Source organism: Ctenocephalides felis, unplaced genomic scaffold (assembly GCF_003426905.1).
Source record: "Ctenocephalides felis isolate EL2017-DRISC unplaced genomic scaffold, ASM342690v1 CF-g0.4_SCAFFOLD_01604, whole genome shotgun sequence".
In the NCBI taxonomy this organism is placed as follows: Eukaryota; Metazoa; Arthropoda; class Insecta; order Siphonaptera; family Pulicidae; genus Ctenocephalides; species Ctenocephalides felis.
The window spans coordinates 46,561,393-46,578,840 of NW_020537758.1; the positions used below are offsets into that span (position 1 = coordinate 46,561,393).

Consider the following 17,448-nt stretch of genomic DNA (forward strand, 5'->3'; position numbering starts at 1 on the left):
GTTGAAACACCAGAATCTAATAGGATTTATTTCATATGTAATCAATGATAAAATAAATTATTTGCTTCTGCAACGATTGCACGTAGCCTTTAATTTGATTTTCTTTATTTGCAGTGCCTTCTTACCTATTCTTATACTGAAAAAATTTAAAGTAATGAAATAAAAAAGGATTTAGAAACTTATACAAAACGCTCACATATTGTATTGACAAAACAAAACGATGCCATCAAATTAAAAGATCCATAGCAACGAAATGTCACAATCTTTCCATAATTTTAAACAGATATTATAATTAAAACCTAGTCATAATGATATTTTCCTTATAATTTAATCAAAATTCAAATAAAATGAATACTAAACCGCCACGATTTGATGTTAAAAATATTATTGTCTTAAATTTCGATGAGGATGCGTTGGATAAAATCTGTTTTAGAGAAAGTTTATTAATCAGTCATTGCCGGAATGTTGATAATAATCGAGAATGTGTACCGTTTGTTGAAAAATGTTCGGAAGTTTGTCCTAATGAGCAATGCGACGACGATATAAGTGATCCAGATGATATCAATAATGAACTTTTTCATCCAAAACCGACCTCGATGCAAGTTAAACAAGGTAAAGAAATTCTTGGTCTATATGCTGGAAATATTGCTTTATTTATAATATTTTTTATTATTTTTAATAAAGATAAATATTTTTTTCTGTGTGAAGAATATAGTTGTTCCATAACTTTTCTGTAGATTCACAAGAGGTAAAAACAGCAAAGCATAAACGTAGGCATCAGTGCAAAAAAAAGTACTGCAAAAGAAAAGAAGCTAAACTCATTAAAGAAACAAACGTAGTTTTGTCGTCTGACCGCATTCAAGATGATGATTTCGAGGATGATATTAATGAAGATGATAATAATGCAAAACCCGATAAAATTAGAATTTTAAAATTAAGTGATTGTGATACATCTGGGGGTTTCTGCATAAACATAGAAAATGTTGGCCAACATTTACTGCTGTATCTTGCCTCACAATTTTCCGTAGAAGGATGCACAGCAGGATCTAGTATTTTATCTACATCAGACTTAAACTTAACTTTAATTGAAGAAAGGAAAACCGAATATATAACACGATCTGAAGATAAAGTAGAAGAAAAATGTATCCACATAGGACTGGATGAAAATAGATATGTCGTGATCAAATCTCATAAGTATGGAGATAAAGTTCGTAAAATCTGTGGAAACTTAGAATTTGAAAATGCAAAATATTTATTATTTGATGGTGCTGGCATAATATTGATGCGCTACATGGCTATTACAAATTTCAAAGGCCGCGTGGAATTAACAACAATGCTTATAAATGGAGATATTGCAAAAGTATGCATCGAATCTAGTGGGTACAAAAAAGCTTGGGTTTGCAATTCTATTAAAAGAGTTATAGAAATAGAAAAAACTATTATTGAAAATTGTGGTATTGTGCAAAAATCCTTGACGGTTCTATTGCCTGACGGCCGTATGGTCAAGCATGAGTGGGAAGGGTGCGATTACATAATACATATGAATCCAATTTCCAACATATCAGGAAATTTATCTTCGAGCTGGGAAAATGATATCGAATTACTTTCACGATATTTGGACTATAAAAGCAAAAGGAAAGCTGATCATAAAAGTTATATGCTAGACGCACCTGAAGCACAAACCATACTTTCTGACTATTTGCAATACATATTATTAACAAAACCATCAAATGTTTTAAATTATACAATAGATTATTTCAAATGCATGAGACCATATTGAGAGTATTACCTAAAACCGAGATTAAAAATGTAAATTTCATGAAATGAAAGTTATGAATAATTTATAAGATTTGTCAAAATAATAATTATTTTTCATTTAAATTGTATATTTATGTTAAAATGTATACTTCTTTAGATTTTGTACAAAAGTATTCATGCTTCCGTAGGTTTCACTCTGCCAATCGTTTTTGGCATTTTCTTATTAGTAGAATCTTCTAATTCTTTTGGTTTATAATAATGTGGAGCTACTTCCAGAAGCCACTTGCTTTCTATTTCAATTACTTGACGCATGAATTCTTTTGTTGTGAATACTAATTCATGATAAAGCAACCATCTAGGTAAATCTTCAAATAATGAACTGTTTGGATGAATCATAACAGTCTGAAAATAAAAATCACATAATATTTAAACTGCAATATTATTCTAATATAAACAAAATCGACTCAGAGAAATTCCACATTTTATTGAACCTATCTTAATATTATTTAAAATCTCAAGCAGACAAAATACTATGTGAAGATGTAATTTCTTCTATAAGAAAAATAGCTGATGCACAAAACTAATTTTTTTTTATGCAAAATGATTGAATATAGCAAAATCAATAACTTACTTATGATTTCATTATAATCTATTTTAATTATTTAAAACATTATCTAATTTAATATTATATTAATTTTTACATTTATTAAAATCAGATCTTCTTTTAAAAATGGTTTTCAAATTCAATTTTAAAAAAGGTATTCAAATTCAATTTATTTTTAATAAAAAAAACATAATTATTGCAGAATTTCAAAACGATCTTATATTGTCAATTATAAGAAGAGCATTAAAACAAATGTAAAAAATGATCACTTACCTGATTATGTTTGGCCGTTTTATAATTGCCTCCTTTTGATAATCTTGCTACATGGTAGAAATATCCAGCTGTAATGGCTTTTCTGATATTAACAGTTTCTGTTAATCCTGAAACCATTTCAATCTCAACACGTTCCATTAAACCAACTAATTGTTCTCTCACATCTCTAGCCCGTTTCAAAGAACTAAATAATATTTATTAAAAAAAATTAATATTATTAATAAGTAAGTTTATGATTATTTAAATTACATGTCTAAGTACTAACCGGTATTGCAAAAAATTTTCATAACACCATTGTGTTGAAAAATCAGATTCAGCCCATTGATTATAAACATTCAAAAGACTCAAATGATCCCCACCAATGTGATTAAAATTCTTTCTTGCAGTATCAGCATGAATGATTTTATCTTTTGGCCGATAAAAAATAGCTCCGTTTACCGATAACATAGCTGCTATAGTAACAATTTCTTCAGAACATTTGTATCTGTGAAAAAGATATATTAAGGAGTATGTTTTGCAGTTCTAATATTTTTCATAATCATTATCCTACTTCTCACTAGCCAATAACATTTTAGCCATCATAGGATCAACGGGAAATTCAGCCATTCTTCTACCAAGTTTTGTCAATTCTCCATGATGATTTAATGCACCTAATGCATATAGTTGTTCTAAAGCTAATACCAATGTCTCATGAGGAGGAGGATCCAAAAAGTCAAAATGAACCAAATCATTTATACCCAAAGCCTTTAATGTTAACACAGCATTTCCTGAAAAATAAAAATAAACCATATAAATCAATTGAGGAGATGAATGGATAAATGATTAAACTGCATATTATTGAGAAATGAGAAGTTATTTATCTTTAGAAACTGAGATTTTTGCTAAAGATAACACCAATAAAGCAAAGTTATTTGACTTACAACAATTATCAGGGAAGGTGTTAATTTAATAAATATATATTATGTTTACCTAAATTAATGCGCTGTATTTCAGGAATAGTGTTATCTTCTAGTTCATGGGCATAAGCCCATGCAGTATATAATCTGAAGCATTTTCCTGCTGCAACTCTACCAGCACGACCAGCCCTTTGATTAGCTGATGCTTTGGATATTGGTACTACCATTAAACTTTCCATACCTACAAGTAATTAATAATCAGTACTAACTCATTTTTCATCTTTTTATTTTAATAGAAGAGTCATTAAATTTACCTGTCCTGGAATTAAAATTATTTTGTTTGGCAAACCCAGGGTCTATAACATAAATAATATTATCAATGGTCAAACTCGTTTCTGCAATATTTGTGGCTAGAATAACTTTTCTTGCACCAGGAGGTGTTGGTTCAAAAATTTTTGATTGCAAATCACTTGGTAAATTTGCATAAACAGGCAAAATAATCAATTCCTTCAATTTTGATCCAAGTCGTTTTACACGATCCTGAAGCATTTCATTACATGTTTCAATTTCATCTTGACCAGTCAAAAAAACTAATATATCACCTAGAGGTTGAGTAGCATGAATTTGTAGTACAGAAACAACACATGCATCAACATAATCGGCTTCTGGAGCACGAGTATAGTATATATCTACTGGAAACCTAAAAACACAAAAATACATACCATATAAAGGGTAAAAAATATATAAAAAACATACTAAAAAAAAAATTAGTATTAGTAATTAATTGCTTCCTAACCTTCGGCCTGGTATTCTAAAAATAGGTGCATCATCAAAGAAGTTTGAAAATTTTTCTGCATCTAATGTGGCACTAGATATTAGTAACTTCAAATCTTGTCTAAATCTTGCTATATCTTTAACTAATCCAAATAAAATGTCTGTATGTAATGTCCTCTCATGAGCTTCATCAATTATCATTACAGAATAAGATGCTAAATCTGGTTCTGATAAAAACTCCCTGTGCAATGTACCATCAGTCATGTATTTCAGCACAGTTCTTTCTGAAGTGCAATCTTCAAATCGGATACTGTATCCAACCTGAAAAATAACAAATTAAATATCATTAAGATTTAAATTAGAATTATGATTTGAAAAAAAAAATGTTAATCAATAAATTAATATAATGAACAAAAATTCATATAGTAGATGTTAATTAATTTTAAATAAGATTTTCTTACTTCGTTTCCAAGTTTGACACCCATTTCCTGAGCAACACGAGCTGCAACTGACATAGCAGCAACTCTTCTGGGTTGTGTACATCCAATTTTTTTTCCATCTTCAGTAAAACCTGCTTCATATAAATATTGTGGTATTTGAGTAGTTTTACCTGATCCAGTCTCACCTTCAATAATAAGAATCTAGTAAATTTAAAATTAAATTAGTATCATACCAACATATATTTGGTTTTATTATTTTATTAATTACCTGGTGTTCTCGAATAGCTGCAATCAAATCTTCTTTAAATGGATATACTGGTAAAGACTTTTTAGTTTCCTCTATATCCATTTTTTTCTTTTGCGCTTCAGTTTGAACAGGTTTTTTATCTTTGTCTTTAGTACCATCCATACGCAAGGCTTGTATAAATTCAATTTGATCATCTAATAATAGCTCATATTCATCCTGTGGTCACACATTTTTTTTGTAAAAATAATATATATTATCTTTATCAAATTTTTGTTGCAATTAAAAAAATAATATTATTACCTTTTTTGAATCACTCCGTGAGCCAAATTTGTAAACAGCTGATGACATCTGTTCTTGCTCCCATTTTTTTTGTTCATGATGGGGAAGTTTTTCACCTTCGTCAACCTCAACATATTCACCTACAATTTTTGTAATATTATGAGAAATTAACATAAGATAATTAATATTTAGATGTATGTTTAACCTGTCTCTCCTTTTTTAATATCTCTGGGCATGTGATATCTTTGAATCCTTTCAAGTTCTCTAGCCTTTTCATGTTCTTTAGCGATCTGAAGTAATTGTTTTTTATGTTCTCTGTCACGTTTCTCCTTTTCAGTTAATCTAGCAAAATGTTAAAATGTAATTATTTTGAATTCTACCAAATAATATTAAAATAAATAAATATTTGCATACATTTCCTCTTCAAACAAGTATTCATCATCTGCTATATCTGCTTCTAACTCAGCGACTTTATCTTCTTTACGTTTTTCCAGATATTTTCTTCTGGACTGAATTCTGAGTACAGGTAACATTTTATCTCGATCTTCAGCTTCTAATTTTAACCGCTTGGCTGCTTCTTCAAATCTATTTCCAGAAGCCTGTAATCAAATATATCATAAAGGTTTGAAAATGCTAAATATCAGCTAATTAGAATTGAAATTATTGTATATAACAATAGACATTTGGTTATAAGAATAAACATTTTGCTCTATAAATAAAGTAATCTTCAGCAACGATTTGTATATCACATATATTGTATATATGCAAAAATTTTGTAATAATATATTTATCATACAATTGATCATTTTGTATAATAGAAAATTATGATGGGTAAAGTGTACTCAAAATATTATCTGCAAAATCTCACCTCCAATATTTTTCTAGTCTTATTTTCATCTTTTTTCTTAAGTCTTGTGGCAAATTCATCTCTTTCCTTTAAATCTTTCAATCGCTGCTCCTCCTCACTGTCTAAACTTCCAGAAGAAGAAGAACTTCGAGATCTTCGTCGACTCATTTTGAATATTTTTATTTTTAATAAAATGATATAAAGTAACTCATCACACTTGTTCTAATTCCAATGTAACAACATTATTACTCCAGCCCATTAAGCAAATTTACATATATGCATTACTAATATAATACATTATTAAGATGTAATTAAATAATACATTAATCAAGATGTAATTTATGTTAGACAATTTGAAAACATAAAAAAATGTGTATCAATTAATATTCATAACATATAAAGGATTATTTAAATGATTACAATATAACAAGAAAACTGTCAAATATTCTTGTTTACAATGTATTGCCAGCAACGAAAAAAATGTCTTCTCTAACTTTTTGACATTAAAACGAACGTATTTTTTTAAACTGCAGCAACACTAATTTATAAAAACAAGTATCAACCATTCTATTCGGTTTCAAACAAACAAACCGTCAAAATTTCAGTGCCGCTTTATCAATAATAATATGATGTTAATTCTATTTTACATTCTTCAAACAGTAAACCAATAATTTTATATTAAAAATGCCATTACTTAAATAACAATAATAAAAAATATCTGCTAAAGACCACAAAAAACATTTATGTACAGAAAAAGCTCATCCAGACTTATGTTTAGATTGTTGAACAGAACATATATAATTTTTACTGAAAATGACTGAAAATTGGCCTAAAGTACACACATTTCGAGTTGCTATAAGGGTTCGACCATTTTTAAAACATGAAACTGGTAATGTGCCAGCTATTAGGTTCTTACCTAACGATCCTCAGGTAATATATAATTATTCACTTGATATATTTTATAATAATACTATAGTTAATAACTTATATTCATGAAGTAACCATTATGCAAACAAATGTAGTTAAAAATATTTTTCTTGTTTATATTTTTAACCCATACATCCAAATTTATATCTTCGACACTATGAACTTTACAATTTGACATGTAGGAATAGTTACATAGTTATAGTTAAAATTATGTTTATTAGATGAGCTGGTGTAATACCTGATCAAGCAGTTGAATCAATGTTTAATTTTTATCTTGCTTAGTTTTATTTGCATTTGCATTATCATTACAAGCATTTTACAATTTTGGTAATGTGATTATTTGATTTTGGTCTAAGTAATTTGTTAATTTGATTGTGAGAAATTTTTGAGAAAGTTTAATGTTACAATTTGTTTAAATAAATGTATTAGCTTTCGAGAAGCCTATGCTATAATTTTAATATTCATAATATAATTTTAGATGCTTGTTGCTGATGATAAACCATTTGTGTTTGATCATATATACAATGAGGAATCTCAAGAAAACTTTTATGCATCGCTCATATATCCTATGGTCACAAAGTTATTGGAAGGATATCATTGTACGATAATGGCTTATGGCCACACAGGAACTGGTAAAACACACACTATGGGCAGTGGGATTAATGTAAACAGAATTTTCAAACAATCTCATGATGGTCTTATTTATTTTATTGTACTTATATAGTATAATTATAGGCTGAAGATGGTGTAAATGCTGGCTTATTACAAAGATCGCTCAATGACATCTTTCTTAGAGCTGCTCAAAATTCTGTATATTTTTCGATTTCAATATCTGGAATTGAAATATATAATGATAAGGCATATGATTTGCTAGGAGATGCTGAAAGACCTCTGAAAGGTATAATATATATATATATATATATATATATATATATATATATATATATATACAGTAAACCCTCGCTTTACGCGGCAAGTGCGTACCGTGCAGTATAGGAACCGTGCTATAAGAAACTCGTATTTAACATACAATTCAGGCTAATTCGTAGTGCGTTCTATGGAACCTTACATAGTGCAGTATGGGAACCGTGTTATGAGAGACTCAGAGTTGGTACAAATCGCACCATTTTTATCGCGTTGTATGGAGACCAAGAAATACAACTTGAAGTAGGAGAAATACGGACGAAATGACGTAAATGACGTGACGAAATTGACACCTTATTCAAAAATTGGCGCGACGCAGTAATCAGCTCAAACGTGTTCTTAGGCGGCTATTATACAATCAGGCATGTCTAAAAGATAAAAGTCGATAACAAAATTTACAACAATACCCTTTTGCACAACGAACTTATGGGCTGTTGACCAAATACCGTGTAATAAGAAGTCCGTGTAGTCGGAGGGATGTCGGATTTTTAGCTCCGTGTAGTATGGGAACCGTGTACCCAGAGTGCCGTGTAAAGCGAGGGCCTACTGTATATATATATATATATATATATATATATAAATATATATATTTGTGTATAATAAATTGCAATAATTGCTGTTCATAATAAGTTGCTAGAATGTGTTCTGCGTCATCCCATCTCGTGAGAAGTCCCAATGAAGCTGTGCAATATTTCAGGAAAGGTATTTTAGCACGTCATACAAGAAGCACCAAATTAAATCAACAGAGTTCTAGATCGCATGCTTTATTTACCGTCAACTGTAATATCAAAAATGGGTAAAATTTTAATTTAATTTTTGTTAGTATATTAGTACATTTTAATACTTTATTTTGATTTTTCTATTTATAGTAATCACGAAACAAATGCCTGTTTGCACTTAGTTGATTTGGCAGGAACGGAGGGTGTTAGAGAAACAGGACATGAAGGAGCGGCATTTACAGAAGGAATCAAGATCAATCAAAGTTTATTGGGTTTACATTTGTTACTTCGTAATCTTGCCAAAAGTGAAAATACAGTTAGTTATAGAGAGTCAGTATTAACAACTTTGTTACAAGGTAGATAACTCTATTTTTATGTATACTAAAGTGAAACAGGATTATCATTATAATGATTTTTTTTTAAGATGCTTTAAATAGTAACAATTATGTAACACTTATTGGTTGTATAAGTCCGTCTATGGAGCATATAAAACGAACTATAACAACTTTAGAATTTGTTTCTGGAGCCAAAAGTGTTCGTAGTAAACCCCTCTTACAGCTCCAATATAATGAGTATAAGGTTGGCATTATTCTTATTCTAACTACTTTATATTATAATTTTTTGCTGAATGTTTTTTTTTTATTTTAGAAGGAAAACAAATGCGATGGTGATCATACTAAGGACGATACGATGTTTCTTGTACCAAAAACACCAAAATTCAAAAGGCCTCCTTTTGGCAAGCATACACCCACATTAAATCAAGCCAGAACGATTGGAAAAACAACAGCGGTTTCCAAATCTTGCACAGAATCACCAATGCCTACAAGAAAACCATTTACACCTATCCAAAAAAATAATACATTCAGTACCCCACAAAAAATATATCAGAAAACAACGAAATTCAATAGTACAACTGATTGCACACCAACGTTAGTATTATATCATATTTTGTATTTTACTCATTTATGAAAATACTCATATATGAATATATTTGTTAGGATCTCATAAAATCAAAATCAAATTTATATTTCAAAAACTAAATTTTTCGTAGCTAGTGATACTATAATCTTATTGTTCATATTTATTCTCTCCAAATTATCTAATACTAATGTTCAACTTCATATATATATATATATATATATATATATATATATATATATATTTTTTGTAGAGTTTCGAACAAGAATCCAAAAATAATACAAAATAAAAAACAAGAAAAGTTTTTAATAAACAATTTCTTTATTTAATTATTTGTTTACTGTCAACGTTTCGGAACTAGGTACGTTCCATCTTCAGGACATCTGTCAAGAAACATGATCTTGATAAGATTTAAGCAAAAAATATGTTTAAGAATATTAAGAAAATAGATTTTTCTTAAATAATAAATTAATTGTAACAAATAATAATGTACAGAAATATGATAATATGATCAAAATGAAAATGATAAAAATAAATGAGTGGATTATTAGAACAGGATATTAAAAATGATAGAAATTTTTTGAAGTTTATGGAAAAATTTTTTAAGAAAGGATTAATGATAAAATTGAATTAATTACCTGTATGTTTGAATATACGTTAGCACTTTTTCACTAAACAAGAATTTTTGACAAAAAATGAATTTGTGAGTTATTTTTCAAATAATAATTTTAAAAAGACAACACTTTTAGTAATTTTGATTTACAAAAGTTAACTATTCGGCGGAAAAATAACTCACAAATTCATTTTTTGTCAAAAATTCTTGTTTAGTGAAAAAGTGCTAACGTATATTCAAACATACAGGTAATTAATTCAATTTTATCATTAATCCTTTCTTAAAAAATTTTTCCATAAACTTCAAAAAATTTCTATCATTTTTAATATCCTGTTCTAATAATCCACTCATTTATTTTTATCATTTTCATTTTGATCATATTATCATATTTCTGTACATTATTATTTGTTACAATTAATTTATTATTTAAGAAAAATCTATTTTCTTAATATTCTTAAACATATTGTTTGCTTAAATCTTATCAAGATCATGTTTCTTGACAGATGTCCTGAAGATGGAACGTACCTAGTTCCGAAACGTTGACAGTAAACAAATAATTAAATAAAGAAATTGTTTATTAAAACTTTTCTTGTTTTTTATTTTGTATTATTTTTGGATTCTTGTTCGAAACTCTACAAAAAATATACACAAATCCAAGACTCTACCATTCAATATATATATATATATATATATATATATATATATATATATATATAATGTCTTAATTTCGAAAATTGGTATGATTTTTGGCATAGGAGAATTAAACAAATCAGTAGCACACCTGCTGCCAGAATGGAAATGGTCACCCCAAAACAAACACCAATTCCTTTAGATTATTCAGGATTTATTACTGATATGTCTAGAATATCTACTTCTTCACATGCTAGTGCCTTTGGTAACTCAAAAACGTACAGGTAAAACTTTTATTTTAATTGAATAACATTTTTTTACTGTACAAGTTATTTCTTGTAAATTTTTATGGAAAGAAAGAATGTAGAGTTGTGCACTCACTTTTTGCATGAAATCTATTATATTTTAATAGATTTCATATTTTTATAAATTTGTGTTTATACATACTTCCTTATTTGTTCATTTTGGAATTGGTTCTTTGTTGCTTATAGCTCCTATTTTAAACCCAACATGTATGTGGTTTCAAAGATTTTCAACAGCCTTTTCTAATTTACAGTCCTGAGATTGAAATTTTGCGTGAAAATATGCACGCGATTATGTCTCGATTAGAAGGTCTTGAAAAACAAAATAAAGAAAATGTTAAAAAAGATAAAACAGATATCACTTTAACAGCAATGGAAAATGTAACTGATCTTGAAAGCTGTTCTTTGGACAACACATTACTTCAAAGCACTATATTAGAAAATCCTGTTAAATCAAATAAAAAAGTTCGTAGGTCTATCCGAATACAACACAAAAAAAATATGACGGTATTAAATAATAAGATGAACCAAACCAGAATGATTTCTGTGGCCAGTGTGCAAGGAAACAAGACAATTGGTTAGTAATGAGCCCATGCCAATGTCAAATATTGTGCTTAAAATAATATTCATTTATTCTTATTAGCATATTCCTTTACTTTTAGGTGTGCCTCATCACCCTGTGCCATCAAACAATGCACATTTAACTATTAACTTAACTATGGGTAAGCATATCTTTGATTTGTCATAGAAGTGTTATTGATCATGAATTCTTTTCAGATAAAATGGGCAATCCTGTAATACTTGATGCATATGGAGTCCCTAATAGAAACAATGTGTACAAATCAAAATCAAAAGAACATCTTAAAAAATTGAGGCACAGTTTATCAAAAAATTCTCAACCAGTCACTAAATTGTTATTACATACTTTAAATACATCATCTGCCAAGGATATGCAAGTCTTAGAAACCGTAGGACCAGTCACTGCACAACTTATTGTTGAACACAGGTAAATAAATTTGTCATTTTTTAAAAATATTTATTATTATTTGATTTAAAAAAAATTATTTATTTTGGGTTTGATTTTTTGTAGGGAAAGAATTGGAAAATTTCGATGTTTACAAGAATTAAAGGATATTCCATTTTGGAAGCAAAAGTCTTTTGAACGCTTCTTGTCAGCTTATAATTTATAAGCTGATATATATTTTAAGAATATAAAATTGTATATAGATTCAAAAAAATCTAAAGAGTATTGTTTTGTCTTAAATTTAATCTTGCATAGTTTCAATATATTGTATTTATTTTTTTAAATATATATTTTGTGAAGAGCATAATCATGTCTTTTGTATAAGTTTGTATAACTAAGTAATGTAAAAAATAATTAAATTAATTAAATTTGGAATTTGTTCCAATATATTTTTTTTGACTACACCTTCTACACTGATCATTGATTAAAATAAAGATTTTCTGAATAAATTGAATAGAATTAACAAACTTGATTTGAGCACATAGTTAAATTAAACACTTTGAGTCTTATGAGTTAGGCTTTAAAGTAGGTTTTCCTGCAAGTTTTAGTAATTGTTAAAATCACATTATTAAAACTAGTTGCATTTTAATTTGATAATTTTTTCTATTTCAACCGTTTTTCGTAGGCCCGAAACATTTTAGTATGTTATTTCAACATCGGAATCTATCGTTATGCAAAGTTTAGAAGTCGAAAACTCTTTAAGAATCCTAGGATATTAATCTTGTTAGATTAGATTTATTAGTGCATGAAAGGTGCTACTTTCAATTGAAAACATATTACTTACCTAATAAATTGAACATTACAAATCATATAAAACATTACAGTCGATCACAAATAATTATACATATCTAATAAAAAAAAAATGCATTTTGTAACCGCACTTTTATTTTAACAGTTTTTTTATGCTCACTTGTTTCAGCAGAAATTCTTATATTTATCATTTGCCACAATTTGATTAATAACATGATTTTGTTATGAGTAAAGTACATAATAAAACTCTTCTAAAAACTGTAGAAATCATTTTAGAGACAATAATAATTAATAATAATAATTATAATTGATTATGGACGTTTTATTAATGGCATTTTCAGATATTTGGAGATGTTTGATTTATGTTTTAGTTATTTTACATAGTTTATATAAATTTATTTAATCTATTATTAATTACACAATGCACACATGTTTTTGCACAAACATCCAACTCGTTTATTATAATAAATGTCGCACGTGGTCGTAGATAAATAAGCACGTGGTCTTAGACATAAAACAACTTTGTGTACGAAATAAAAAGCGGGTAATTTGAAAATTTAGAAACACTGTTTTAAGTTATACCAAAAGCAACAGTTCAAAAATTTTTAGCATTTTTACCCATTACTCATAAAAAGACAGCATTTTTGTTGCTTACATAATTATAATATTTAATTAGATTTTTTTATAAATATATTAAAAGTAAATCATGTTGTATCTATAATACAATTTATTTTTTATCCATATTACAGATGAAAATATATTAATAACCACATTATAAAATCTAACATCTATTTGAACAATATAAATTCGAAACTATATTTTAATTACTTAAAATCATATAATTATTCATGACATGTGAGAACCTACATTTATAAATTATATATATATATATATATATATATATATATAAATTATCAAGAGTGCAATTTAATTAATAAAATATTTTAAAACTTTGCAATAAAACAACTTTTATATGTGTAATTGTTATTTACTGCATGTGAGGTCCCGCAACATCAAATCGTCGCATTTTATTCAATTCTGAAAAAATCATGATTTATATATAATAACAATTAAACAACTCATATTTCATGCAATTAAAATTGAAAATTAATTTATAAATGTATTTTTAAATGTCGGTGTGTATGGGCAAAGTATAAAATGAATATAATGTAAATCTGTATAAATGTTCCACAAATCTAATATGAAAATAGGAGAACAAAAATGGAATGTAAAAATATATTTTTAAGGAATAAATTTAGTTCTGGTAAAAAAATCTGAATTTCTATAAAAAAACAATTTTAAATATTCCACTAAAACTTTAAGTACGCAAAATTAAAAATGAATTCTTATACCTCTTACACTGGTGAGTCCGGTTATAGTGGCAATGGTTAATATATAACTTTGTGTAATTGTGTTTGATTCCACAAAACCAATTTGAAAACAAAAGAGTATATATAAATATGTAATATCAAAATATAATAATTTACCCCTGGTCTTAGCCCGCGACAAACTATTCTTATCATCTTTCCAGTTGGCTTTATGTCATTGTGTATGAGTCGTTGCAGAATCCCTTGGCTGTTCGACTTTGAAAATATTTGATAATTCATCGAGTAAAGTTTCATATCGAAAGGCAACACGTATATCGGGTACATTGGTCCTTGTTATATCATTACCGGCCACTCCTTCCTGAGTGTAGTTTGGTCCTAACCAATATTGTTTCATCTAAAAGAGTAAAAGACTCATGATAAGGTGCACAATTTTTTTAAAAGTAAAAATTTTCCTTAATATATGTGCATTAGGTATAAGAGTATGGTTTTTGTACCTTGTGTGGAAATCCACTCATAATAACACTATTTCTAGCAAGCTCACACATATCACAAGAGCTAAGTTTCCAAACTTGAGCTGCAATACTATATTCTTCCATTAAAGGCTCCTGAAAATAAAATTTATTTACGCCCGTTCATTCGTGATGATAAATTCAACAAATTTAGATTAAAAAAATCTTATTTACCTTGGTAAAATGAAATTGTAATGGGTCATCCGTACTCAAACTTACACACAAGCCCCTAGCTAAATATTCAGGAAGAGGATTTCTATGATAATTTAAAAATAGCGAGTTGTTACTTAAAGGAGACATAGCAATGCCAATTTGCGCTAAATAATATAAATATTGAAGTACAGGCACCTAAAAATAAGCAGTATTTTTTCTAAAATTCATTTTAAGGCTAAGACAATAATTATTTAAATAATTACTTTTCTTAATAAAAGTCCGTGCGAAATGTTTTCGGCCATCATGAAGCCGCAAACTAAGTGTTGAATTGGACCAGCTTCTCCGCAATGCGGCCTCAACACAAATGTGTTCAACCCCTGCTCGCTAAAATTATAAAAAAATATAAATATAAATAAAAAAATGTAATTTTACATTTTTAAATTGATAACTTACTGTCTAAAATGGTTCAATACGGTCATATTAGCGTACATATAATATTGATAATATGCATAGGGCGGATTTTCAGTGTCTGTCCATTCTTCTGGTGTCGGAACATCCTTATCGAATAATGGATTTTCGGGTTTACTTTCATCATCCACCGAGTCAAAACCTATCACGAACTATAGAAGAAAATTATAAATACTACTTGAATTTATCCAACTTATAATTAATAATATTAAATATTAATCAGATTTCTGATCATACCTGAAGAAACTTGTGTAGTTCAGGATGCGATTGTGGATCATTCGTAACTTCAAATAATGGCAAATAGATATTTGTAAGAATTTCTTGGAAATTGTTCATCAGCTTATTTAATTTGAAAATATCGCTGTAATAAAAAACAATAATATTATACTCAAAGTATAAATAATTTATGGGTGGTAATTAATATAATAAATAATAATATATCTACTCTTACTATAATCGTGGTATTTGAATAAGCCAGCGCACATTATCACTATAAACATTAGATTCTATTGCCCATTTTGCAAGTTTATCCCACTCTTCAGGACTTTTACCATAAATTGAAAGTCTCAATTCGCAATTTTGATATTTGCTTTCTTCTAAATCCGAACTAACTTCCTATAATAATGAAATAAATAAAAAATAAATAAATAACTCACATTTATTTTATATGAAATTAAATCAGATAAAATTTTGATAAAGATGAAATTTTGTAGAAAAATTACTTACATTGATAATTCTTGCAAAATATTTTCCGTTCAAGTAGTTATCGGTTTTTAAGAAAACTTCTCTCAATCTGCTTTCACCAATAGGATTATATTTTGCATTAAATTTGTCGAACCTATGAAAAGTGTTTCGGTCCTAAAAAATTATAGATTAAAAATAATTAGAAAAAGGTATTAGAATTATAACATACAAATTTGAAAAAATGTTTTTTATATCTTTAAACGTTTTTTATATCTATCTATTTTGTAAGATATTATACATAGAAATTGGAGTAGTAGGAGAAGATCCTTTTCTGAAGATTCTGTATTTCGAAATGTACTATTCGTAAAAAATCGATGCTATTATTAATCAATTAATTAATTATCAATTTTCTTACCGCATGAACATCAAGCATATCTACAGTAAGGTCATAGGTAGTCAAGTTCATAGATTGGAAAACCTCTTTGAGGGTCATCGGTTTTCCGTTCGTGTGGGTCACGACCTCATCAGCATTTTGTTTCAGGGTCTTTTTGATAAACCTCAGTAGATGCTTTTGGTTCATACAAGATGCGGCATGAATGTGAGTGTCTACTTTCCTGAAAATAGAAAAAAATTAGAGATAAAGCTCAATTACTAAGATAGAATAGAAAGATAAAAATGGGGGTTTATTTTTCTGTTATTTTGAACTCTCTTTCCAAATAAACAATTAACATTATTTGCCAAGGTCCTTTCAATGAAATCGGCTCCTTATAATAATAAATACACCAAATAGAATACGAGTTAGAAACAAAAAAATATTTAAAAAACTATTATAAGGTATATAAAACAATTAAAAGCGAAAAAAAGTTTTAACACTATTTTTAATATTAACTTCCCGTAGGATAAGTTATAGTAATCGCAAAAAGATCAAAAATGAAAATTTGTATATATCTTTACGTTTCAAAGATTTCTGAATATTTTTTGATAAAATATTCATACCTTAGAAAAAATGGATGTATGTGTGTGTGTGGATACAAATTTTCGTCGACGATTTCGGGAACACCGATCAACCGATTTGAATAATTCAAAAACCATTCGATTTGTATTGATAAGGAAACGTGCTGTTTAGTTTTTAGCGAAGGCAGGTCTAACCGTTCCGAAAATGAGGAGCAAAAAGTGCCAAAAACGGTAACTAAGTTTTTTAAGAGAACCGAGCGTCCGATATCAATAATTTAAAAAACATTTTACTTGTATTGACAAGATGAAGAACTCTTCAATTTTCATTTTTGGAAAGGCAGGTCCAGCGGTTATGGACTCTCAATAAAAATAATTTGAAAAAATGTCATTTTGCGGTCAAAAATATTTATTGGATATATGCACATCA

General features: G+C 27.9%; 3 protein-coding genes across 7 annotated transcripts in view; 1 reads left to right on the forward strand and 2 right to left on the reverse strand.

Moving 5' to 3' along the window:
- Window positions 1-1,932: 1,932 nt before the first annotated feature.
- Window positions 1,933-6,444, reverse strand: LOC113373852 (pre-mRNA-splicing factor ATP-dependent RNA helicase DHX16-like). Its single transcript, XM_026614124.1, has 13 exons — window positions 6,140-6,444; window positions 5,686-5,870; window positions 5,477-5,613; window positions 5,293-5,411; window positions 5,014-5,208; window positions 4,767-4,946; window positions 4,328-4,626; window positions 3,846-4,231; window positions 3,605-3,772; window positions 3,186-3,402; window positions 2,901-3,119; window positions 2,636-2,819; window positions 1,933-2,160 (listed from the first exon to the last, which is right to left on the reverse strand). The coding sequence occupies exons 1-13, from the start codon at window positions 6,284-6,286 to the stop codon at window positions 1,933-1,935; spliced, it is 2,664 nt and encodes an 887-aa protein (XP_026469909.1). The 5' UTR covers window positions 6,287-6,444.
- Window positions 6,445-6,721: 277 nt separating this feature from the next.
- On the forward strand, window positions 6,722-12,341 carry LOC113373853 (kinesin-like protein Nod). Its single transcript, XM_026614125.1, has 12 exons — window positions 6,722-7,048; window positions 7,524-7,709; window positions 7,781-7,943; window positions 8,600-8,765; window positions 8,839-9,044; window positions 9,113-9,267; window positions 9,337-9,617; window positions 10,975-11,133; window positions 11,406-11,728; window positions 11,814-11,873; window positions 11,929-12,157; window positions 12,242-12,341. The coding sequence occupies exons 1-12, from the start codon at window positions 6,932-6,934 to the stop codon at window positions 12,339-12,341; spliced, it is 2,145 nt and encodes a 714-aa protein (XP_026469910.1). The 5' UTR covers window positions 6,722-6,931.
- A 1,570-nt stretch (window positions 12,342-13,911) lies between these two features.
- The window catches only part of LOC113372530 (AMP deaminase 2-like), a 34,629-nt gene continuing 31,092 nt past the window's right edge, over window positions 13,912-17,448 (reverse strand). For all 5 annotated transcript variants that reach the window (XM_026612868.1, XM_026612871.1, XM_026612867.1 and 2 more), the window contains 10 exons: window positions 16,483-16,681; window positions 16,110-16,241; window positions 15,835-15,998; window positions 15,621-15,744; window positions 15,369-15,535; window positions 15,179-15,299; window positions 14,937-15,110; window positions 14,748-14,858; window positions 14,413-14,647; window positions 13,912-13,963 (listed from right to left, as the gene is read on the reverse strand). In XM_026612868.1, the coding sequence (XP_026468653.1) occupies window positions 14,468-14,647; window positions 14,748-14,858; window positions 14,937-15,110; window positions 15,179-15,299; window positions 15,369-15,535; window positions 15,621-15,744; window positions 15,835-15,998; window positions 16,110-16,241; window positions 16,483-16,681 (1,372 nt within the window). In that variant the 3' untranslated portion in view covers window positions 13,912-13,963; window positions 14,413-14,467. The remainder of the gene's footprint in view (window positions 13,964-14,412; window positions 14,648-14,747; window positions 14,859-14,936; window positions 15,111-15,178; window positions 15,300-15,368; window positions 15,536-15,620; window positions 15,745-15,834; window positions 15,999-16,109; window positions 16,242-16,482; window positions 16,682-17,448) is intronic.

Coding starts and splice junctions, on each gene's coding strand:
- LOC113373852 (XM_026614124.1), bottom strand. CDS start 6,286: ATGAGTCGACGAAGATCTCGAAGTTCTTCTTCTTCTGGAAGTTTAGAC. Junction 5,614..5,685: donor TACTTGTTTGAAGAGGAAAT/GTATGCAAATAT, acceptor ACATTTTGCTAG/ATTAACTGAAAAGGAGAAAC. Junction 5,209..5,292: donor CACGGAGTGATTCAAAAAAG/GTAATAATATTA, acceptor GTGTGACCACAG/GATGAATATGAGCTATTATT.
- LOC113373853 (XM_026614125.1), top strand. CDS start 6,932: ATGACTGAAAATTGGCCTAAAGTACACACATTTCGAGTTGCTATAAGG. Junction 7,049..7,523: donor TCTTACCTAACGATCCTCAG/GTAATATATAAT, acceptor ATATAATTTTAG/ATGCTTGTTGCTGATGATAA. Junction 8,766..8,838: donor AACTGTAATATCAAAAATGG/GTAAAATTTTAA, acceptor TTCTATTTATAG/TAATCACGAAACAAATGCCT.